Source organism: Xiphias gladius, chromosome 12, assembly GCF_016859285.1.
Source record: "Xiphias gladius isolate SHS-SW01 ecotype Sanya breed wild chromosome 12, ASM1685928v1, whole genome shotgun sequence".
NCBI lineage: Eukaryota > Metazoa > Chordata > Actinopteri > Istiophoriformes > Xiphiidae > Xiphias > Xiphias gladius.
In genome coordinates, this window is record NC_053411.1 from 2214600 (window position 1) to 2240288 (window position 25689).

A 25689-nucleotide genomic window follows, 5' to 3' on the forward strand; every position below is an offset into this window, starting at 1 on the left:
GAAAAGGATGCAGTGTTCCTTGTAATCAAAGGCTTTTTAAGAGGAACGTAAAGCTCTGAAGGTTCCATATCAGCAGATAGGAATTTGATTTATAGACTGCTTAGAGGCACTGGGTTAACTGAATGCAGGAAGATTTCGAAATTTCTTTTTTTCAGAACTTTGGACAGCTTTGAGGTGCATCAATTTCTAAGCGTGTTATAAATCTTGGTGATATATAGGTACTTGTCACACTAGATCTTCAGACCATTCACGTGTTCCCAGCAGCTCAGTAAAATCATTTTCACATGTTGAAGAGAGAGAGAGAAAAAAAAACAAAAAACAAAAACACAGGAGGCAATAGGCATACATTAATATAAATTAACAGCCCCAGGCTATTTAGCCCAGGAACTACCACAGGAATTAAAAGTTTCATCAGCAAATTGCTTTCTGCATTTCTACCATGTTTAAACCTGTCTAAAGCTAGAAACAATACAGCAGGAACTAAATGTTGACCCTGCAACCTCTGGTCAAAACACAGGTTCCCAGCAAGAGTACTTACTAGTGGTAGAACTTTTGTTTACAATACTGATTAAAATGTGTTTCTTGTCCCACACAGGAAGGGACAGTTCTCCAAAGTCATTAATGCATCTAGCCAAGAAGCTGCTGAGCTTCCACATCTTGGTAGGTTAAGTGAACATGATCATCCCAGCATATTTTGGGGTAGATCTCTGCGCTCACATTACTCAGCTTCAGCAAAAGTCAACAGTCCAATCTGATGAGCCAAATCACAGTGCCATTGTTTTAAAGTTTGCATTTCATAAAGAGAGGGGGATTTGTGTTGATGGCCTACAGCTGACCAATCACTACAAATACCACTTTCAAAGGCATTTGCTATTCTTCACAGTTTACATTTTACAAGATTAAGATTATCATGTGTTGAAAAAACAAACAGTTCAGACGAAGAGAAAAACATGATTCCTAAGATTCTTTCTAGGAAAAACTGTTGCTTTGTTCTCTTCATTCTTTATAGCAGAGGTTTTACAGACACCATCCTATACAGCTATAAAACTAATACTTATATACTTACAAGGAATGGTGTAAGGCTCATGGTATGCCGTAGAAAGTGAAACATGAATCTTATTTTCTGACATTTTCTTTTCCAAACCATTTAGAGCTTTGATGACCAAGGACAGCCTGCGTCAAAATATGACGTTGTCAGATCAACAGAAAAATATATAAGCAACTACTCTGATAATTGTTTCCTCATTTTTCAAGCAAAATGCTAAACCTTTGCTGGTTGCAGCTTCACAAGATATCAGGATTAGATACTTTTCTTTGTCATATATGACTATAAAGGGAATAACACTTGATTTTGGGCTGTCAAATAAATCAGTACCTTGGGGAAATTCTCTTACTTTTTACAGACAAAATTATTAAGAGAGGAAATAATCTTGCAAAGTTTGACACACAATGAACCTGCAAGACTACTCTTATTGCACAGTGTACAGGCAGCTTCATAGCACATGTGCGCATGTGCAGCATGTGTGTGCACAGTATATGTTTGTGGTGAGGAAACCGTACAGCTAAGCTATTATCAGTCTAACCTTGACTTTAAAGACATCCTATTTTGCAATTCTTGTGTTTCAGGCTCACTGGTTTAAGGGAGCTGAGCGCATACAGGCCTGCAACCAACCAAAGCCAAATAAATACCCACACAAGTTATACTCATCACCGTTTTACCTGTACAATTAAACAGCACTTACATACAAGGTTTATCTCTTTCATTTCCAAAAGCAACATCACATGCGATTACTTCTGTTTGATGGGGTTTCAAACCGATACATCAACACAACATAAAAATGCATTTCGCATTAATAAACATTATCTCTAACCTTTCCATTCTGTCCTCTGAGAATGACAGAAAGGGACACATAACTTCTTTCATTTGCCACTATATAGTACTAACACTACGCAATGGGACATAAAATACACCACTGTTCTTTTCAGAGAACCAAAAACCACTCCCTTCTCTCCACAATATGCATTTAAGCTTATTTTATCAGTACAGAGATACCTAAAAAGACAGGGAAATTCACTTTTCTATTCCACCCTCCATAGCATCAAAGGTTAGAGTCAACTACAGCAACTCCATGGCTTGATCAAGGACACATGAGCACTGTGGATGCTTGCTGATGTGAGGGTTTGAACCCTGCTCATTTGTTTGAAGGTCTCCCCCTCGCACAACACAGGAAACCGAGCTGCCCTGAAGAAGTAGGGCCAAAAAAAACATCAAGCACACCGGCAGATATAAAAGGTTTTACCTCTTTTTGGTTTAGGGAAGCTTTCGTGCAGGTGAAAAACTACTTTCTCCACAAAGTGCTGAATGTTGCTGTGCTCTGGTCCTCGGACAAACACCATCCAGTCGTGGGTAAAGCCTTCCACGGTGGGTTTCTTTCTGACTTGAGCACGGTGACCAAGTTCTAGTTTCACCTGAACAGCACCCTGTAAAATAAAATGATGTTGGGTTACTGCTCGAATTCAAGCAAAATTAAGAAGTCAAACCACTACAAATGTTTGACAGTATGAAAATGATTTCTAAACCAAGATTTCCATCATAGTTTACAGAACAATTACGAAGCCGACCGCCAACATTTAAATAAATCCTTCTACGAACTGATATGCTGCTTTTAAAACATTTTTTACACAGCGGACCATTATGTTTCCTTGTCTCCTGCATGGAGAACTCCATTCAAAAATTCGCAGATTTAATGTCACTTTGCCCCTCGGGAGATGTACACACTTGGGAGAACCTGACTAACGACTTTTTTTACTGTCAGCTACAGCCTACATGTAAATTCTAGTCATGATGCACGAAGCAGCACACAATTCAACACACTGTAAACTACTGAAATTTGCTCCAACTACTTTCCACAATGGTGTAATGTTACACGGCTGATCAATGATAATTTAATGAGAATAACAAGAAAACCCCTCGAGAAAGTTGACATCTGACACGCTTTAAATGATACTTTATGTATTGTGTGCCGCATTATACCGAATTAAATATGGAGTGTAACCATTCATAGCCATAATTTACCCATAAGCAAAAACGTATTTTTGCCGGTAAGCAGAAAAATCCTAAAGTTGCCCGGCTTTTTAGAGGAATTCTGCATTACAATGCTCATTCAGGAACAGCAGCACGTATCGGCTCAAGCTAGCTGTACGGCTTGAAAATCTTCGTTACGGACTAGAAGCCACAGACTCCTCCGGTGTGACAAAACAACAAAATGTCCAAACATACTGCGTTGGACCGGACAGGCAGGCAAATCCTCCAACAGGCTACTCACCGAGTTGGCCATCCTTGAGGCCCCGCGTTACTGTTATTTCATGGAGAATTAGTGTTAAATGAGAGCAGAGGTGAGTACAGCTTCCCTATGACGACGGACATGGTCTCTCTGGGACTGAAGTGAGACTCAAGACTTTCAAAGGCTCGCCGGCTGTCAAATGCCCATAATAACCTAGAGACATTCTGCTGTGGACTTTCAAAATAAACCCCCTGCAGTAAAGATGTGCTATGGATACCAGCAAGGCCTACCCAACCCAATTACCGAATACTGATTAAGCAACCGTTGTCGTAATGAATGAATATGCACTAACATCCCATGGTATTTGCATTTGATTCATTTCAAAGTGTGGCACTCGCAGAGTCATTGCCAGGATTTAAAAGATGTGGTCAAGATTCTGTAAAATTTTTAAGAATTTGAATTTTTCACATTTACTTTCACTCAGTCGACTATTTAATTGCCTGTAATTGTATTTCCCAATATGGAGATCTATAGGTTGTTTCAAAGCATACTTCAAAGTACTAGGAATAAAATTTGGCAAAATACTTTATTTATCTGTTTATTTAAGACCTCCACGGGCTCCTGGGTGTTTAAAGTCAAAGGGCCTTAATCTGTAAGAACAAGTCTTTTAACATGTGTTTCAAAATGTACATGGGACGCTTGTTCAGTCCTACTAGTTGATCATTTATACCGGCAGCATGTCCAATAAATCTTTTCCAAGAACGCCGTGCCTATTTTTCACACTTGCTAGGGCTCACCAGCATGCTTTCCCTGGGTGCTCATCCAGGACATTCTGGTGGTAGATCCAGCCATGCTCATGACCTTGCATGAAGAAATGGATTCTAAACACTTTAAAGTCCTTATAGCAACTGGCTCTGAAACTGCTGCCATTCTGAGAAATGTAGATGAAGTAAAGCTTCATGACATGACAGATTTCTTTTCTCGTCTTTTATGCTCCATCCTTTTATTTTGAACGTAAAATCCCCCCATTTCCGTTATTTTTCTGGCTCAATTCTGCAACCTTCATGGCTTTGAGAGGTAAAGCGCACGCGCAACTTGGTGTACCCGCTGGGGCTGTAGACTTAGCACGAGATGATAAAGGCCAATAACAGGACGGCAGACACACGGACCTCCAATGAGGTGGCCGAAGCCGTCCTGTAATTGTGTTGCCTTCAAGTCCCAGGGAAAAAAAACGGCAAATTAAGTGAGGTATACATTTATACGAGGTGTTCAAACTTGTTTAAAACCGTCAAACGCCAACATTCATGTTCGCTTAATGTGATCAACATTGTTATTGTGATAATTACATATATATCAATATATCATCCTGTGCCTGATTTTCAACAGACAAACCTGAAAGACAACAGCAAAGCAAAGGCTGCAATATTTATAGAAACCCAAAGAAACAGATGATAATGGCTTATCCTCAGATTATTCTGTCAAAATGTTCACTCTTAACTGTTTCCATTGTTGACTTGTCTGCCAATTTTATATTTTTAGTCTGCATTTTTACAGTAAATTGACCTCTAAAGGTTTGGGTAAACAGCAGCATAAATAATGTCATTACCATGTTTTGAGAAAATACATCAAACTTTTGCTTGATTTCGAAAATTTTAATATTATTTATATACACAGGTGGACAACATTACATTAAAAAAAAAAAGAAATTACAATCTTCTAATCGAATGTGAAATCCTATTTTCATATAGGAAAATGCACAATACTGATGATGATAATTAAAGTACAAACTCGTGTACTCCAAGACACAGCACTAATTATTATACCTTGCTGCTTTTACTATATTCTAATATATATCAGTGTTCTTAAGCATTTTTTGATTATTTTTTTAACACACATGTCAGGTCTCCCTTGAAAATAAAATATTAGTCTCAACAGGACTAACCTAATTAAACAAAGATCCTAATGGGAATGATTTAAGTTTAATACAGGCGGTAATGGATTTCCATAGAGCCCCCATGCTGAGTAGGTATGTGTATGTTATCACGCTGTTCAAAACTCCCTTGTTAAGTTTTAATTAACGTTTGAATTGATACATTAAGATTGTTACACTGTGACTGGCAGTACATTTTAGCGAAAAGTTATGGTACGTAACAGGCTCGCTCTATCAATTTTGGTCCTCGATACACACCGTAGTTTAATGCGGGTCTGCAGAAGGCTGGTGACTGAGGTAAAGTTTGGCCAGCACCATGTTTAACTTTCATTAAGTTATAACAGAGACGCTAATATGTTACTCAGGCTGCTGTAGAATAGGTGCAATCCACCTGTGTTTATTGTCACGAATGGACAGACAGTCAGTCAGTGAGTTAGCCTTAGTCTGTGTTGATAACTCCAGTGAAGCTATTATTAGCCGGTTCAGCTAACTTAATCTGCCAACTTGTTTCTTGTATTTCATTTCATTATAAATACTAAATATCTCTGTATGTAGAAGCTTTCTGTCAACACAGGTTTGTGCTAAAGTTTATTCGTGACCGGTTTGGTATGTGCGACACGTAGCCAGCATCAGGACCACGACTAGCTTAAGAGTACGCGCTGCTGTAAACGTCATTGAAATACCTGCCAACTTTATTTTCACTTGCCTATAAGCAAAATATTGTAGTGCACAAAACGCCATTGAAAGCATTTACTGACAAAGCATTAAGTATTATTTAATTCGGCACAAATATAATGAACCAAACGGCATTATTTCAAAAATAGGAATTAATTAATAGGAATTCTTGCTCCAAAAATACACCACCGTGGGCAGCAACAGCAGCATCATCATCGTGTTGATGTAAGCCCAACTGGGTGGATTAGTAAAGTGGCTCTAACATTGAGTAATGTTTTATGTGGTGTGTAATTAAGGTAGTAAAAAACAGTCATGATAGTGACTGGAGTGATAATCAGCCACGACTAGCAACACACAACATTAATCAATATACCGTAATATGCTCCTGAACAAAAGCTCTTGTGTAAGTGTCAAAGTATGAAGACCACAGTGGTCTATGCTACAAAGATTTCTTTGGTTCTTGGGTTTGGCCTATATACACACTCCTTGATCAGAGTTTCCTCAGGTAGAAAAAGAAAAGCTAGAAAAGCTTTTGGATTTGGTACATCCCCAAGTCGGAGGTCCTCAGCTCTTTGGTTAACTGCCTGCTGAATCAGCGTTAGAAAACCTTTCCATGCATCTGTCAGTACTTGTTTGATTGTTTATTTTATTTTGTGTCATGCTCATACACGTGCAGGTAGTTACAGTTCTTTTTGTGTTTATTGAATAAAAGTTGTTGTTTATGCATGAAAAACAACAAAGTGTGAGACTGTTACATCTGGTGTTGGCCTGTCATTTTACTCTCTATTGTCTGTATTTAGCACATTATAAGGTTAACATCAGCATTTTTTATCTGTCGATTGATGAAATGACCAATCAACTAATCATTTCAGAAGTAGCTGAATGCGTTTACTCATTTTTTTTTTTTAAACTAGCTAGCAGTCATCTTCTCTCTTCCTTTTTCTGGCACATTGCTGTTATTTTGCCAGCAAGTGTTGATCAGTGGAATAGTGCGAAACTATCAGCAGGAACACGTATCTCATCCTCCACGGGTTTGAGTGTAAGCTTGCACATTTTTATGCTAGACATGATGCAAAGACTGGGGCCCACTCATGAAAGCATTGCATAGTGGTCAAAAACTTCACAGGGTAGCTTTAATTTGACGGGTTTAACCATATTATTCTCTGAGATTTCCGCCTCTACCTGTGACTGTAGTGATTTCTGATGTTCATGTAACATTTTGTTGTGTGCTTTTATTTTGAACTTTCTATATTTGAGTGGCTGCATCCTTTAATCCCTTCAGGCATCATGTGGTTTACATACTGGTCGCTGTATATTGATCTTTCAGTAAGTCAGCTGGTGTTGGCAGGTTGTAATTTCACACTTGTCAAAAATAGTGAAAAATACCCATTACTGTTTCCCAGAGCCCATGGTGATGTACTTAAATGGCTTGTTTTGACCAAAAAAAGAGTTCAAAACCCCAAAATAATCAATAAATATTGAAATTAAACTGAGAAAGCAGCTAATCGTCATATTTTAGAAGCTGGAACCAGAGAATGTTTGACATTTCTGCTTGATAAATGACTATAACTATTAATAGATTGCTGTAATTGCCGTTGATCAATTTTCTTTGATGAAGTGACTAATTGACTTAGTGTTTCATGACTAAAAATAATAAGTTAGATACATCGTACTAGTGCTCGGCAATTTTGCCCAGCACTAGTACGATGTATCTAACGAAGTGATAATTAATGAATTGAAACCTATGGAAACAACTGTTTCATATGTCAACTGGCTTCATTCTGTGCTACTATAATTTCAGGCCTTCCAACGTGGCCGTGAAAGTGAGTGAGTGAGAGTGTGTGTTTGTGTGTGTGTGTGTGTGTGTGTGTGTGTGTGTGTGTGTGTGTGTGTGTGTGTGTGTGTGACAATGTTGTGCCACCTGAAAGGCCATCAAAAATCCCATGTGCCTGTCCAGCATGTGCAGTTTGCAGCAGCGAGTGTCACACAGTAAAGCCTCAGTGGTGTCATTTCTAAAGCACTGTTGGCTCAACACTGTTCATGCATTGTCCTCACTTGTATTGCTAATGCAGACCTAGCAGTACAGACCAGCCTATATTGTTTTGTGGTAAGGTAAATATGCTGCAGAAACCACTGGAACAGTTTGGTGTACAAACTTTTAAAGGTTTAGCTGACCATCGACATTAAATAAGAGAAGAAGCCAGGTTCTTTTAAGTCATAGGCATCACCTAAAACACAAACAGTGACTGACTTATTTTCATTAGTTTCACAGGAAAGTAAACTTCCTCCACCCCTGTCTTTGTCAAACTCCTCATATTGTTAATTCATTTTAAAGACTGTTAAGCTCAAGAGTGCTAGATATAAAAGGAGTGACAGTAGCTGTGTCATGATTAACAGCCACATTTTCTACAAACATCAGTAAATAAGTACTTGATAAAGTTCAGTGTCAGTTTTGAGTATAGCTGTATGTTAGCAGGTTCAGCTGACTTACCTGTTTATGTGGCCATGAAGCTGAGTGGCTGTGGGAGCTGGTGTAGAATGTGCAGGAGCCGGGTGGTGGACAGTACAGCAGAGCAGGCTGGCTTATCAGCTAGATAACAAGCAGGGGGGTTGGGTGTCTGTGTTTGAAGAGGGGGTGGGGGGTATGGGGGGTGTTAGGCTACATGAGGCTCATATTCCCTGTGTTTGTGGTAATGTTAGAACAATGTATCAGTTTACACTTGGGATGTTTAACCCAAAGACGTTGGGGAAAAGGGACTATTTATTCTCAGTTAGGAATAACATCTAAAAATAATCTCTCAATTATCAAAGATTGTCATTTATTAAAGGGAGTTTTTCACCATTAGTGGAACTTTAGAGCAGACTTTTGATTGTATCTCAAGCACGTGAAAGAGGATACACATGTACTCACACAAACACACACACACACACACATTTGCATATGAGGATGCTTTCAGAAATAAGGTCGTTAATAGATTTAATTCATCAATTCATTTCATACAAAGTGCAGTGAACAAAAAAAAGCCTAAATTAGATCAGTATTTGCTGTGACCCCCCTTTGCCTTTAAACCAGCACTAGTTCTCCTCGGTAGACTCGTGCAGTTTTTCAGGTACATGGCAGGTAGGTTGTTCCAAGCATCTCACAGAACTCTCCTCAGTTCTTCTGTGGATTTAGGCCGTCTCAGTGTCTTCTGTCTCTTCATGTAATCCCAGACTGACTCCATGATGTTGAGATCAGGCCTCTGTCGGGGCTGGACCACCTGTTGCAGGACTCTTTCTTCTTGTCTTGGAAGATAGTTCTTTATGACTCTGGCTCGCTGTCCTACTGCAGAATGAATTTGGGACTGATCAGATACTTAATTGGTCACTGATCTTCTCACCCCATGCATGGGGTACTTCCTCAAATGTCAAACTATTAAATCAGACCTTTAAAAGATTTCTGTTTTTTAAATGGATCATATATTCCTAGCCTTCAAAACTAGGGCTAAAATGACATCTGAGTTTTGGTACACATACCAAAATAATACTTTTTCAATACCTTACTTTTAGAAATATAAATGTGTTTTTCAAAAAGTTCAGAATTTTCCATCTTAAACCTGGTCTAGACACAAGCTATTCCTTTGCCTAAATGAGAGAGTCTAAAATTGAGCTTGAAGGTACATTCTAAATCGTTAATGGTCATTTAAGGTTAATTCCAAAATTGGCTAAAGTTCAACAGTTTTTGATTCTTGTGCTGCAGACACATTTCAGTCAATACCAAAAAGTTATTACTGAAAAGAAATGAATGAAAACTAATGGTGTCCCTGTTGAAAACCCTCAAAATAGTCAGATCTTCCTGATAAAAATGGAACCTGGCTCAGCATTTTAGCAGCTGTGGTGTGCGGGCCCCAGACAGCTGGTGGTCAGCACCTGAACAGCATATTGTCAGGCCCAGCGAGACAACCCGAGATGTGCTTCTTGTCTGCTTACCAACCTGTGTGTTAGAGAGTGGGGTATACTGATGACTTGTGAATAATTTAATGCACAGTTATGTCATGGCTGTGGGCCAATAACTTGATAACACATGGCAGGGATCAGCTTTCAAGGGTCACTCCCTGAATACCTCCGAGCCGTGCTTCTCCCTGGAATGTTTGGTCCCTCAGTGCTATAAAGCAACAGGTGGCTGCGTCACTTAACTGCTGGCTTAAACGCTGACTTCAGCACCAATGATATGTGATATTCTTGATTTAACAAAGGGGATCAACAAGCTTCCCCTTTGAAAGTTTTCCTTCATAGTGGTTTCCAACATTGACTTATATGGAAGTTAAAGGAGCAGAAATGATAATACTAACATTATTTCACCTCAGTAAGTTTCATTAGCTTATTCTGATGGAGTTTCTTTCCGCTCTCAGGAATGACTGGTGGACATTATGGAGAGTTTGAAGACACGTTTTGATTTTCCCAGCCCTGTCATACAGGCACAGGTAAGTTGCCTACTCATGGCTAAACTAGACGGTGACATGGGATCAAAATTTGTTTTGTTCACTTCTGTAACTTGTGTTGTTGCTAATCCTGTCCATCTAGTTAACTCAGTGTAGGATATCTTCTGTCCTGCCTTAATTCCACAACTAGGGTTAGGTTCTGGTTGCCAGTTCCATTTTGGTTCCAGCTCTAATTTGACAAAATATTAAGATTTGAATGATAATGTTACTGCTAGGTGTGTTAATGGGCAAGTGTTTGTTACCGCGTTAGCCATATCAACTTTATAAGGTGATATTATGCCAGATGTTGTGTTTGGAGCTAGTTCCTTAAAGAAAATCCATTAATACAACATTAAAACTGGTGGGGGAGGACGATTCAACAATGTATTTAAAATTATAGAATTGAATTCAAGTCACTTAAATGACAACAGTCATAATTAATTTGGTTAAAAATGATAATGTCCTACACAAGTTACATCAGTCTCACATTAAAGTCTCAACACTACTCCCTGTGTTTTCAACACAGGCACTACCTAAATACCCCACCTAAAACCTATTTCTTGAATGTCAAATACTGTAGACTTTAAAATGTGGCTGTAACATGTTTGTAATTTGTTCCATCACAGAGAACACAGGCAGTCGTCAGTATAATTTAGGATTAGAGGCATGTAAGCATCTGCTATGAGTAACCCCAGCTCCTGTGAAGAGTAGACTGTGCACTGTTTGCTCCAAAAAACATCTAAAATTTACATTTAGGCCCTTTTTTTTTGTTTTCCAGACAGTCAGAAATCTTGTTGCTGCCGTGCTAAAGGAGAAAGAGAAAAATGGGCAAATCATGCAGTCATCCCTTCAGGTGAATTACTCATCAAAATGTTTTGAGGTGCTGAACAGGTGGGAGTGATCACAAACCCAAGAATACCCTCAGATATAGAACAGTATACAGTATGTTGGACAGTAAAGCCTTATTTAAAGGTGCCTTGAAGCTAAATCTTTTGTGGTATGTATCAGGGCCCAGCATTGGAGGCTCTGTGGCAGCAGTGCTGCAGTGACTGTGCTCTGGTGCGTTCAGCCTGCTGTGATGCCATGGTACTGCTGGTGGATCAGGGCCACGCAGACCTGAATTACATCCTCAACAGTGTCCTCAACCTCCTGCCTTCTGCCAGGTACACAAATCACACTCACACCTGGTCTCGGTCACATCATCAATGTACTGACGATACTGGGTTCATCAGTAGAGTACCAGAAGCGATATGAAGGGTCTTCATAATACAGGAAAGAGGAGGAGATGAGATATGTCCCATTGAGTTGTGCCCTAAATATATTACCAATTAATTCTGTTCGTTGGCATCATTGTATATAAAACAAATCCTACCTTCACCACTAACCCTCCATTATTGTTTAGGTCACTAGCACAGCCGACTACAAATTCAAGGTTCAATACACAGCATGCAAATATCCACACAGCAGCTATGATCATTGAATTGGACACAGACGACAAAGCACCAACAGTGTCACGGTTTGAGCTACAGAATGCTTTTGTTATCAGTTATTAATCCAGGCATGTCCCGGACAGTTTCTTCTGAACCTTTGTGTTGTGCGATGAAAGATTCATGTTGCAGATTTTGTGACTGAAAACTCTGCTTTCTCTAACATTAGATGTGTTTAGCAGTCGATTTTGAGCTTTTATATTTTGTACCTTTCTTGTACTTGTCTGCAAAAACTATTTTAGGGAATTATCCTTTAAGCTGAACCTCGACAAAACAGAAGTCACTGATAGATGTTTTGATATCCTCAGGATTCACAGCCTGGAGATGCTATTTCATTCCCAGATGACACAGTCTACTTTAAAGTGCCTCACATTTTAATTACGCTGACATTTAGCACCGAAGAATTTGTTCATGTCCCCAGTAAATTACCCAAACTGTTAAAGTAAACTTTCATGGGTGCATCAACAACACTTAGCATGTTTTCTAAATATCCAGTTATACCTTCTTGTTAATGTACAACAGGTTGTCTCACCTTTTTGTGCAGATGGTTAATTCATCGTTTATCGGTCACTGAACCTTCCTCTATGACTAAGAGCCAACTAAAGACAGGAAAGCCTAACCTGGACGAGAACTGGCAGGACAAGAAGAAACTGACTTAAAAGAAAAATTTAAAAAATAAACTCTTAGAGTGCCATTTGGACGGGATTAAGATCCCAGAGGGAGGTGGGGATTGAAATATTCACTTTGCTCTGAAGGAAATTACAGGATATGGTAATAATAGACATGGACATTCAGCAGGACAAAGTCAAGAGAGAAAGATAAAATCTTCCCCAGGGGGGTGCTGGAGAAGTAAAGATGTGAGGTGTATGAGTCAAAAATCGCACTCCTTCTCAGAGTCATAAATCTGAAAATGCAGACATGAAACACATATTGTTGTCATTTAGTGTGATTTACACTTCCTGAGGACATCATTATCTCTAAAATAAAACCCCGTAAATACACTTAGGAATCAGTGAAAAAAGAGGCTTCAAGTTTTCTTCAATATCACAGTGATCCAGTGATAGTTGTCTGTACATCCTGGAGTGCACGGAAAACAGGAGCTGATCACAGCTGATTTCAGCAACTTTTAACAGTGCCACTTTCTCAAAGTGTAATGGGTAAAAAATGATCCACCAGACAGATTAAAATCACTCCACCTCCCCTGGAGACATAAGTCCGAACAGGGCTATAATCTCTATATCATAGTGTTGATCAAAAAACATTTAACAAAAAAAAAATGGAAAACTAACAACTTCTTGAAATCGCTATATATTTTTGTTGATGAATAAAAAGGAGACAAAATTATAGTCTTGACCAAAATGTTCATGGTTTTCTTTGACTTAGAAGAAAATAGAATGTACAGAGATTCCTTGATTAAAAATTAACAAAAAATAAGAAGGACGACTAAATATGATTAAAGCTCACACAGAATTTTGATTTCAGGACTAAGACTAAATCTAAAAACCGGTGACAAAAATTAACACTAACTGACACAGTACATACTGCCATTGAACTGCCTGTGGAGCATGTACCATAGGTAACACAGCGCCTGCATGCAGAAGCATAATTCAGTCTTCAGTAACAGGACACTGCCACATTGTCCTTGTCCCTTCTGCTGACAGTGATCCATTTAATGCTGTTCATGTCCTGAGCATCAGAGGAGGAGATCGAAGTCTAACTGCAAAGTGACCTGTTCAATCTCATATGATATGGCACCTCTTATATGGAAAATGTTGAGACAGCATTTAAAATGACCTTTTTCCCAATGGTTGCTGGGACAAAAATACTCGTCCATATTGCTTTTTATTTTTTATTTTTTTACTTTTTACTGAACTAAATTTCACTAATCAATTTTTTTTTATATCAACAATGGAACAAATGAGTATGCGTAACAAAGAATCATCACCAACTCTGCAGTTCTCCTCAGCTCTACAAGAGCCTTGAAGCCTCTTTTAGCTCATTTTTTTTGTTTTACAGCCCACAACTTTACTGTTTTACTGTTTTCTTTTTTTCAGAGAAAAACTCCTAAAGGACTCACTGTCCACTACCTGCTGGTGAACATGGTTGAGCATTTAGCAGCTAAAGAGCCAGATATTTTGATTGAGGTTGCTGAAGAGCAACACAGAGCTAAAGGCAGAGTTAATATTGGACTTTTGTTTTTGTTTTCATAGTCTTGACAGGTTCTCCTGCCTGTCAGAGTAAAAAAAAATCTCCTAATGTTGTTTGAAAGTTTAAAGGAGTAGTTCAACACTTTGCAAAATACTTTTACTGGCTTTTTCTCTGAGATTTTTAAACATTAGACACAGCCTGGCTAGCTGTTTCCCCCTGCTTCCAGTCTTTGTGCTAAGCTAGGGTAACCATGTCCTGACTTCAGCTCTGTGTTTAACACACAGACATGAGATTGATATTGATCTTCTTATCTCACTCCAGAAAACAATGCAAAAACGATAGTTTTTCTCAGAATCTTCCTTTATGTTTGGATTCTTTCTTGAATTCTGACCTTCTCTGTGCCCTGTTTTTGACTTGAATTGTCAACAGAAACGTCCAGGGGCTTATAAAGGTCATTGGACGGCTATTACAGAGGCAGGCAGACCAGAGAGACCGAGAAACACAGTTCGCCTGCCCTTACTCCATCAGGTCTGTCTTTGTCATATGCACAGTACTTAGCCCTGTGTTGTCTCCAAGGGTTGTCTGTTGAATGTCTGATGCAAAAATCAATTATCTGTTTACTTGTTGTTGTTGTTTTTCACTGATGTTCTGTGTATCATGTCAAACTGCACATTTAGTTGCCTCAGCAGTGCTAACCATGACTCGTAAACTGATCTTATTGCATAAGATCAGTGGAGTTCTTTACATGAACAGAGACATGACATGACATGTGAGTCCTGTTGTTTTTTTAATATCTCAGGCTGACCGACATTGTTTTATTTTCTCTTGTGGTATCACCTCTTAAGGTGAAAGACCTCAGCTTTGCAGACCGTGCTGATGGACTGTTACTTATGATACATTATGTAGAATGATGTAAGGAAATACTCACTTGTATTTAGCTCAACTCAATCTAGATGCAGTTGGTAGGAAGAACTTTGGTTAGAGTTGGTGGGTGAATTCCACCTCCATCTGTATAAATTATCATGTGTAAATGTAAGCTACACTTTGCATATACAGATCGGGAGATTGCTTCCTTGTCAGATGATGATCAGAATATGACTGAAAGGGTAGTTTATCTCTTGAACCATGCCAAAATCACACATTTACTGTCCTGTGCTTGGTCTGCTTTGCTTTCACACCACAAACAAACCGCACCCGAGTCCACTTGGAAGATCCACCTACTCGGGCGGTTCTGGACTAGTTGTTCAGTCCAGGTTCAATAAATGGCTTTCACACCAGCCCAAAGGAACCAAAGCAAATGTGCAAACTCACCAGAGCTTATTAAAACCAAACCAAACAAGTTAGGTGTGAAAACACCTTAAGACCAAATTTTGCTGAATGTTTCTGGTTATGAACATAACTGACTGATGTTCGTCAAGAAATAGTTTCAGCAAACAACTCCCCCTAAAAACATAATTTGCTGTTTTTACATTTCTGTTTGGGACTAAACAAACGAGATACAATGTATTATTAGTGGTGTTGGTAGGTATACTTTTGAACTTTGGACAGAGCCAGGCTAGCTGTTATCCCATGCTTCCAGTTTTTAATGCTAAGATAGGATAACCTGTCTCCGGTTTTGTGCTTAACAAAATGGGATTGATATCGATCTTCTCATCTCACTCTCAGAAAGCAAAGATGTGAATTTCCCAAAATGTTATTGTAACTATTAGAACAGACAGTGTATAAAGAGTCAGATGGGGCAACAAACGCGGGCAGTGCTCATGCAGTTTTCGTTTCAGATGTTCTCACTTTAGGTTTTCCCTTTTAAATAATGTGGTTTAGATAATCTGGCTAAATTGTTGGCTTGTTAACAACCTGCCTGATTGTCTGATTTGGCCTGTCAGACTTATTTACCAATTTTCCTGTATTACCAAATCTCAGCTGTTATGTGGTGAAACTTGGAAACTTTCTGTTCTTGTATTATCAATTAATGAACAGAGTATTAATTGGATGATTTAGTTACTGGTGTTTTTCAGTGTAAAAGAGAACAGGCATAACTTGACAATACAGACGATAAAATTGCTATTCAGAGTAGGGGGAGTTCTTTGTGGTAAGGTTAGTCTTACGGGTTGGATATCCCCAGGCTGATATAGTGTAGTGCTGTGCTCCTGCTGGAGCCTGGATGCAGCCTCTCCTCCTCCCCCTTCAGCCTTAGATCTGCACCTCTGCCAAGATCCTGGGGCCTCCTTAATCAGTTACAGCGGGTGATAAAAAGACTGAGCTGCTTTGTCTGCTTTCTTTTCCTTTTTCCTTCATGTTTTCTCTTTCTCAGTCCTGCTCTCCATGTTTCTTTCTCTACCTCTGATACCCTTTTCTCCTTTTTTGTGCTTGATCCCTCTTAACCTCTCCTTTCCACATGTCTATCCCTACTTTACTTTGCTCATTCTTTCCCATTGTCCTTTTCTTTCTCATTCTGTCTTCATTGCTGTCTCTGTTGTCTGTGTCTGTACGCATCTGTCTGGCGGTCTGAACCTCCCTGGTGGGAAGATGAATGTGTTGAGGGCAGCAGGGTGGCGCCATTGGCCTGGCAGTCTGGCCTGCCATTGGTCATTGGGCCTGGCACTGCTGGGTAACTGTAAATGATGTGGGATTAATGGAGGATGCACACTGGTGCCCATTGTTGACCGTCTGCTCGCCGCTGCCCTGTGCAATCTGCTACCGAGATTCTAAGCCACTTCAGCAGCCAGCAGGAACAGGAAAGGTTCAGGGCAATGTCAGCCACACCAGCTCATTTCTCATGTGATGTTAGTCTGGCTGTAGTAGTGTAGTCGGTCCTCACGGTCCCTCAAAGGCTTTCCCAAATACTCAATGTATCCGGCCTGTCTGCTCAGGTACAGTGACATGGTAATTTGCACATTTATATTGAAATAAAGATCCCTGTTACAACTAGATTGTGGACTGATAAAGCAGTAATAATTCAGCCTGCAGCCGTTTCATGGAACCTTTTATAATACATGTCTAATCACCTGATCTTTGTATTTTGGTTTGTATATAACAACTCTGGTTAGTTAGCATGAGCAGCGATAGCAATCATAGCTAACGAGACAAAGAAAAGGTCAGGAGCAGAAACTCAACTTGTCAATAGACAGTCCTAGATAGAGATATAACTATAGCCTGGCTGATACTGCTTTTTAACTATTTAGTGGAAAAACCATACAGTTCAATTGAGTTACATAAAAATTCTGATGTGGTTTGGGTATCATTTTAGGTTTTTTGATACCAAAATAATACATACTTTTTCAATATTCTTTCGATGCTTATTAAATTATATAATAACATGGTTTTCTGGCACACCTTGATGGCCAAGGGGTTAAGACACCAGTATCCATCAGAGCTGCCGGACGGATCATCCAGCTTGAGAGAAATAAGAATGCTCTCCCACACCCTTCCAGCATGGAGATACTGGAGAGACTGTCTGAAAATGCATGCTGTTATCCCTTTAGTTAAACGATTATTGCATCTCTTATTGCATGTCCCTGTGTGGACACTTGGAACAGCTGTAAACACTGTTACCTTCCGATGTGGTCAGACAACACGTCATGCAAACCAGTCCTTTTTAAGCAGAAACCCGGCCTTAAGGTACCAACCTTGAACCACAACATCCCGGGTTCTTGCTCTGCCAGGGGGCTTTGCTACATGTCATTCCCCATCTCTCTCTCCTTTCATGATTGTCATCTCTCCTCAGCTATTCAATAAAGGCATAAAAACATGGATTTCTACTAAATCTTTTTTTGTCATTCAACAGTTCTCATGAGTAGTTCTTAAATCAGGAATTATCTGATCAAATAGTTCGTAAACAAGATTACAAAACCGACCAGACATTGAATACCAGCTTTTGGTACTTGACAGTTTTGATACTGGAATTGGTACAAAAAAGTTTCCCGGTCTGATAACCAGTCCTAGTCAACAGAGAGGATGAGCCTTTAGGATACATGCTTACATTATTGTCACGTGTGAATATAATTCTTTAGGGAAAGTGGCATATAATGTTTCAGGCGGTAAAGATTCTTTGTTTGTTTTTGTTTCACTGTAGATTAAATCCAGCAAATAATTACATGCAACACAGGCCTAAACCTTCTGATGATCTATGCTTGTTTGTGACAAACATTAAGTATCTTTGGGCCACCTCTCCTAGCAGATGGACGAATCCATTGTTTATCTCTGCTGCTCAAAGGTACAATGGCATTGTTTATCAAATACTATCTAACTGTTAAGTGTGGAAGAGTTTAAAGATTAGAAACTAATGCCAGAGACTTGTGAGGGGTAATGTATTAGTTATGTTTACCCTCTCTTTCAGATAGTTAATCAGGTCTGTGGTTGAACCCCAACTTCACCTCAGAGGTTGGTGTAGCCTGCAGACATCCACAGGAAGCTGGGTGGTACAACGGACAGATTTTACCTGGCTCATTTGTCTACCAGCGCTTTGATTCAGCTGTGAACTTGGAGTTGAACTAAAAGAACGGAGTTCTCTGTCTTGACTTTCTGCCTCTTCCTTTGTTTGGCAGCTGAAAGTAGAGAGCGGTGTGAGAGGCTGATGGATGGGAGCTGTATTGAAGCCTAAGGTTTGAAGACAGCCACAGGGAACCGGGGGGGTCAAAGATGGTCAGACAGATAATAACAAATGAAGCCCGGGAAGACAGGAATTCAGCCCATGCTGCAGGCTGTCACAAGCACAAACATGCTCAGTCACTGAACTTCCTCCTACACTTGGATATGTGATGATTGATGGAACGCATCAGTTAAGTGGAGCCTATGGTGGTGTCCACCCCCCACCCACCATCCCTGTTTGTTAACCTCTGCCCTGTCTGTGGGTTGGATTCTTAACAATACACAGAGACTTCACCTTGGATTTGACCCCAGTGTTTTGTCTGGACTTAATGGGTTTGCAAATTCAGGAATAATGGAGGCTATCTGTTGATTACACTTAGAGGACAGATAGAGGCCAAAAGCCTGGTAATAGTGGCACTGAGAAACCCCTAGATTTTGAATTTATATTTTATTGTCAAAGAATATGCAAACATGAACATCATGAAGAAATTATGTTGATGTTGTGTTTTTTTAGCATTGTGACATTGTTGGAGTCATGATAGACGGTTTGAAAAAAAAAAAGATAAAAATGCAGCAGAACCAGAGATATTGTCTTGTTAATTCCCCACACTCTTCTTCCTTGTCAAAAACTGACATTACCCAGAATGCAACTCAGCCACTGATAGTTGGTGTGGAGATTCAGGTGTATTCTTCTAGTAGCGGCTAATTGAGCCTGATGTGTACTTTGTCACACCTGTAACCCAACCCAACAGTTACAGTATGTTGCGGTAAACGGAAACCACCGTGGAGTACACTTCTACATCACTGCAGCAAGGTGAGAAGTTAAACCACTGGGGGTCGGCAAAAATAGCTGCAGTTAAATTGCTCTTTAAATTGTCTATAGTGGTTAAATTTCATAATTACGTATTCACTCTCTCATAAAATTTGAATTGTTACAGCCTGTCTTTGTTTCCATAGTTTTGATAAATACATGATGATAAATTTTAAGCAAGATTCAAATCTCTGCTGATTGGTATCGATTTTATATTGAAATGAATTGAAAATATTGCTCTTTAGAAATTAGGAAATAATTCTAAAACATTATGAAATAGTAAGCACTAAGTAGTATTGCAAAGTAAAGTATATGTCATTTATTACAGGTCTAAGACATGCAAGCCACAGACAAGGCAATAAATAGACATTTAGTCATTCCATTATAGTAACATCTGTCACATGCATGAGGATAAAATCAGAATTAGGACACTGGATCTGTGGTGTGAATATGGCTTTTGTTCTGTCCTGTTGTTTTACAGGATCAGCCCTCACCCATACATCACAGCCCTGGAGAACCGAGTGGACTGCTGGCCAGCTCTGCTGCTGGAGATTGATGATTTCATTCAGCAGGCTGCTGACAGGTTAGCCACAACAGAGGCCTTGAACCCTCCATCCACTCCTCCGTCTCTCACTCCTTCAGTGCATGAATTTCAAAGCTATCTGTGAAGAGCATCCATCCCAGATAACTCATCCCACTCTTGGTAGCTGTTATGCTTGTCAGACAGATGTTTACAGATACATGCCACGGCACATACAGTATTGAACGTAGATCATTTTGTTCACAAGGCTTAAGTCAAAGAAACTTTTACTTACTTACTAAGTATGAATGGTATCAATCTCTGAGGCCAGACAAATATTAGCCAACATTATGTGGTGCATCTAAATTGTATTTTTGACAGGTTTGAGGTGCTTATTAAAACATTATGTATATGTACACTGCAGAAACGAACCAGCCTACATCACCATGCTGGCCCCCTTCCTGCAGTACCTGTACTGTGAACCTCAGAGGCAACCCCAGCATGCCCTCCTCCGACACAGTCTCCTCAGGGTGCTGCTGCCCATACATCAAGGAGCTGGATCAGTCCTCCAGAAAAAGGACCAGGAGAAGCCCTCCACAGTGCCCGACAGCCTGCTGCACTGCCTCTGCCAGCTGGTTCCATACATGCAGGTTACATTGTGATGGTGGAAAGGGGGAATTCAGGAAAACAATAGGCCATAATCATAACTGCCTCAAATGATTTGTTTTTATGTAAATGCATTGCAAAAATTCAAATGTTTAACATTCAAATGTTTCACATCTTGTTTTGTAATGGGACATCTCTGCCCACAAGAACTGATGCATTTAATTTAAAGTATGACTGTTTCTTTTGAAAGACGTAACACATTCTTCTTTTTACAAATGAGAAAATGAATTAATAAAAAACAAAGCACAACTTACTTAATTCATTACACCCAGACGTTTTGCTGCTGCAATCTTACATGGTCAATGTGAATTATACCTTATGAGGGCTAATCTTAGCTAATGTTAGCAACATTAGCCAGCAGATAAATATTATTAAATAAATATTGCTGTGTAACTGGCATTTCTAAGTGAGCCCCAATAACTTTCAGTTTTATATACTTGTGCTATTGTTACACTACCTGTTAGGATGTTACAGATAAACATTTATTTATTTATTTAGTTATTTGTTTTTTAGAAACCACAAGAGTAAAATGAAAATTTAACATAACATATGTCACGAGATTAGCAGTTTCCTGGTCATGGTCCTCTTCCTTTCATTCTTCGTCACATCACCTAATGATGTTACAGTTACATTTTTTTTTTAACAGAATATCTACTGAATTACAGTAGATACAATTTTTTTTGACATGGGTCTAAACAATGACACTTAAAAAATATGTTCCTGCAAATGCTAGAAAAAAACATAAAAAAATGTGTTGTGTTAGACTCTTTTACTGTGTAATGCGATTTTTTTTATTAGTTACCATGCGTTTTTTTTTTTCGATATTTTTTTTTATTTGTATAAGTCATTCAGTTTAACAGCATATCTGAAATGTTGCTAATCATGAAAACTCATTTATGTGCCTTTATGTGAAGGATTTGAAAATTTCCAACTTTGGTGACTCCTAGTGGAAGTATCAAAAAAAGGCACCTCAGCATACAGCAGTGACATTTTCTACAAACAAATCTTATCTCATTAAAATAACTTAAAATATTCTATTATCTAAAAAAAAAAAAAACTACTCATAGGAGCTTTAAAAAATTTCTCAAAAAATGAAATGTCAAATGAACTTTTCAAAAAACTCTGCATCTTAGTTGCCGTTAAAAGACCTGCTTAATGGACGTACAGCACCCTCTTGTGGAATTTTTGGTGTAAAATATATCTCACTCGAGTAGTAGTTTTGTCTAACTTGGTTAAGAAAAGCTGAAGTGGTTAAGAGGTGTTGGTGTTGTCCTCTCTGTGCTGACAGGTGGACAGCGTGGAGGCGGTGCTGGAGCTGTGTGGGTTCATGGATGCTCTGCTTCAGGGTCTTGTTCGGGCCTCTGAGGAGCCCTGGAGGACTGAGAGAGCCAGGCTGCTTCTGCATCTGCTGTGTGCCTGTCAGCGCTGCCTCAAGTTAAATGGAGACTGTCGGCCGCTACTCAACTTACTACAGCAGCTCCTGCCTGCCTGCCAACAGGTGACATAGAAGCATTTATCCTGTACACCCGTGCAAACCACAGTACAGTATCAGTGTCATCACTGTCTAAAACTTTATTTTTATTTGTAGGAGCTGCCAGTGGACGAGCTGATGATGGGTGTGGCCCTGCTCCTGCTAGAGGCCCCTGCAGCTCAGCAGACCAGCCTGCTTAGTCTAGGTAAATACTGTCTTCAGCTAAAATGAATGTCTATCTTTGGGCAGCAAAGGATGAGACATCCAAAGACTGCACAGACTACAATAGTCACAAAAAGGATTTTACAACTCTGGAAATTTATCACAACATCAAACATTTTACCTTTGATCAGTCCCAAGGTAAACAGCAGAATTACGGCATTCATGTTACAAAGTCATCTAACAGGAATGTTTGCTTGCATGTATTTGATTGGCAAATGACACTGCATAGCAGAAAAAGCTGAGAAGGGTTCAACTTTTTTGCTGGACGATGTTTTTTTTGTTGAACCCCCCTGCGTTGGTACCCCTGCTGTGTTGACTGACTGTGTCCATTCAAATGAATCATAGGGTTGTGTTTTTTCACATAGGGCTCAAGTAGGTCTGAACACAGCATAGGCAGGAAGTCCATTTGCTATTAAAAAGTCACTATATCCCATAACTTCAAGAGACATCTTCATATCATCAGAAAAAAAGTTTAAATATTATGAGAATAAAGAGAGAATCAGGTTTTGCAGTCTGCTAGCTTTCATGTGTCAAATGAGGGGTGTGGATGGCCTGAAGTTACAGGTTTCACTAATCAGACCAAATAACCAGAGATTTGAGGATATTGAAAGGTAATGAAACCATCACATGATAGTATAAATCTGTAACAAGATGTGATTTAAAGCAGCAGCTGGAACACATCTGGGATTTTTGGGACAATATAGAGATTAATACACAAGTTTTTAATGCAGTAACAAATTAAAGCCAGACACAATGACATTTCGTTTTTAAACTAAAGAAGCATTTTTCTGTCCTGTTTTTATTACTATAATAATATAATGTAATGATATAATGTCCGGACTTTTTATTGTAACATTATGACTTTTAATTACTGTTATAAAACAACTGATACAGGATTTCTGAGGCTAAATTCGATAAGGTTCCCTTTATTTATTTTTTTTAATTCCCACCAGAAAATGTACTAGACGGGACATTTTTAATGTGTATAAATAAACTTGTCACTACTCTGTGGTGGAAAAACTATAGAATGGTGACACAGTTTCTTTGGTATTTCTGTACTTTAATTTCTTGTCATTTGTCATCGAACATATTTGCTGATTATATTATATACCTGCAATCAGCTAATACTGGGCAATATATAATATGGTCAGGCTCTAATTACTATTTCATTCTCTTTATATGACTTTTTGTTTTGAAATTGTCCGGCCTGTACTAGTGAATGATATGAATGCTTTGTATACAATAGAAGAGGAAGCAGAAATTGCAACATGTATGTTTCCATCAGCCTTTATCACATCATCATCTCTTCTTTGATATGTCAGGTATTCCACCTCAGCCAGGTCTCAAAACACCGTGCAATATTTTGGCCTTTTCGTTTTTTATTTGTGCCGCTTCCATTTTCATTTTGCACATAGCAACACGCAGATCTTGGCCTGCAAATAAAATGATCTGCTCTGAACATATCAAAAAATATCAACCTGCATAAAAACTGCTAGAAGGTAAAACAAACTAAAGTCAAACACTCAGTATCATACATCAAATTAACTAATTTATAGTATTTCATTTCTAATTGGTTTATGTAATGAATATCATACCCAGTTGTATAACAAGGCATGATATGAAAGTCATTAGAGATGATTATACTGCTGTTGTGAAGGCTGCACCCCATGCATGTTTTAATACAGCAGGCCTGCTTGAAAATGTTTATTTTACGCACCATTAGCAAGCTTTCATAGCCCATGATCTTATGCCTTTACCAGGTCCCATAGTTTTCCTTCCTGGAAATGTACTGATATGTACTGTAACTGTATTTCCTTAGCAAAGTTCCTGGAAACAACTCTACTTTTTGGTGCTAATTGAGTGAAAAAGGAGACCATGTTCATAGGTACTTTTCCATTTAACCAATTCCAACTGATTGCTATCATAATCTAGAGAGCCAGTATACAGAGTGTTGGCTGAACATTTGAATATGTGAACTGTGTCTACGCTCAAGCATGAGTCAAACTATGTGAAGAAAAAGTTTCCAGTAATAAATCATATCTATTTGGGCTTCAATGGATATCTATATAACTACTAAATAATTTTCTGCTTCCTTCATTAACTCAAATAATTTCATTAGTAATTACATGCACTCTCTCAGAACATTGTTTGGATTTTCCCTATAATTAGTGCCAAATTAAATAGTTTAATCCATGGTACAGAAAATAAGAAATGATCTAATTACTAATAATAGAAACCTATAAAATAATGTTTTAGCATGTTCTGCATCACATTTAATTGTATGACATCATAAATAAAATGTGATTTATTAATACATTATATATTATAGTTGAAGCTACCAGAATCCTTCCTTGCTACATATTTTCCCATGACGGCATGTTAAGTCCCCCGGTGTTGCTCTGTTGTTATTTTTATTTTATTTTTTCTCGTGCTTTATCTTACTCTCCAACCTAGATTGTCCGTATGGGTTCACTAACCTTCATGGGGTTTTTTCCTTGTCTTCTTCCCACCTCCCTTTCTTTCCTTGACACAGCGCTGAGTTTGGCTCCAGAGCAGGCTGAGCTGTCGCCCTGGTTGAGTCCAGTCCTGGTTCTTCCTGTGCTGCAGCTGCTGTCCTGTTCGGGCCTAACTGAGCCTTTGACTGACCAGAGGACACACCGCCTCAACCAAAGCCTGGCCCACAGCCTGCTCCGCAGCATCAGCAGGCAGGCAGATAAACCCCAACAGGTAACACTGAGGCTGGTTCTCATATATTTTATTTTATCCCCACCTTTGGAAGCAGTGTAGAAATAGAAGTGAAATGGTTTGCACTCAGAGGGAGGGTTTTTTCTTGAGGTTCTTATTTGTTACAAGCACAAACGTTCTGGCTACTGCGTCTTTGTGCAGGCTCGTTGATTGTCACAGTCTGCTTATTTAGATGATCAGCATCACATGTCAAAGGGAAAAGAAAAACATTATTGGTCATGGTATAAAAAAATGAAAAATCATAAAAAAGAAAAAAAGAAGGGATTGAAAAAATAAGGAAGGAAAGCAGATAGCTTTGCTAATTTTGCTAACTTCAGAGCATTTGTCTTTCTCTATGGTTGCCACGTGAATCATATGTTGTTGTTAATCTTTATGTAATCAGGAAGTCTCATTGAGATCTCTCTTTGAATAGAATTAAAGTGTTCAGCATATTGATCTGCTTTGTTAATTACATGCCTTGTGTTCTCTTTAGAGAAAATTTATGTATCTTAAAGTGGGAAATTTTCAGTATGTTTTATATTTTTGGTTCTATGACTGAACCCTGCTGTCTGTGCATTAACCAGCTGGACTGCTGTTGTTCATCTGTCTGCCTAGACAGAGAACTTCATTTCATATAGCCAATGAAATCATTTGATTTCAAGCTGTATTTGCATAAAGTAGTAACCATCACCAGTCTATCACTG

The 25689-nt window shown here is 38.9% G+C and overlaps 2 protein-coding genes across 3 annotated transcripts in view; one reads left to right on the plus strand and one right to left on the minus strand.

Annotated features, from left to right (window-relative positions):
• mllt3 (MLLT3 super elongation complex subunit) overlaps positions 1-3463 on the minus strand; it is a 55555-nt gene extending 52092 nt beyond the window's left edge. For both annotated transcript variants that reach the window (XM_040141190.1, XM_040141189.1), the window contains exons 1-2: positions 3327-3463; positions 2301-2481 (exon numbers count right to left, since the gene is read on the minus strand). In XM_040141190.1, the coding sequence (XP_039997124.1) occupies positions 2301-2481; positions 3327-3338 (193 nt within the window). In that variant the 5' untranslated portion in view covers positions 3339-3463. The remainder of the gene's footprint in view (positions 1-2300; positions 2482-3326) is intronic.
• A 1984-nt stretch (positions 3464-5447) lies between these two features.
• The window catches only part of focad (focadhesin), a 51214-nt gene continuing 30972 nt past the window's right edge, over positions 5448-25689 (plus strand). The window contains exons 1-10 of the mRNA XM_040140670.1: positions 5448-5511; positions 10281-10352; positions 11128-11202; positions 11358-11512; positions 14414-14512; positions 19864-19965; positions 20327-20552; positions 21857-22066; positions 22157-22244; positions 24795-24988. Of these exons, the coding sequence (XP_039996604.1) occupies positions 10299-10352; positions 11128-11202; positions 11358-11512; positions 14414-14512; positions 19864-19965; positions 20327-20552; positions 21857-22066; positions 22157-22244; positions 24795-24988 (1203 nt within the window). The 5' untranslated portion in view covers positions 5448-5511; positions 10281-10298. The remainder of the gene's footprint in view (positions 5512-10280; positions 10353-11127; positions 11203-11357; positions 11513-14413; positions 14513-19863; positions 19966-20326; positions 20553-21856; positions 22067-22156; positions 22245-24794; positions 24989-25689) is intronic.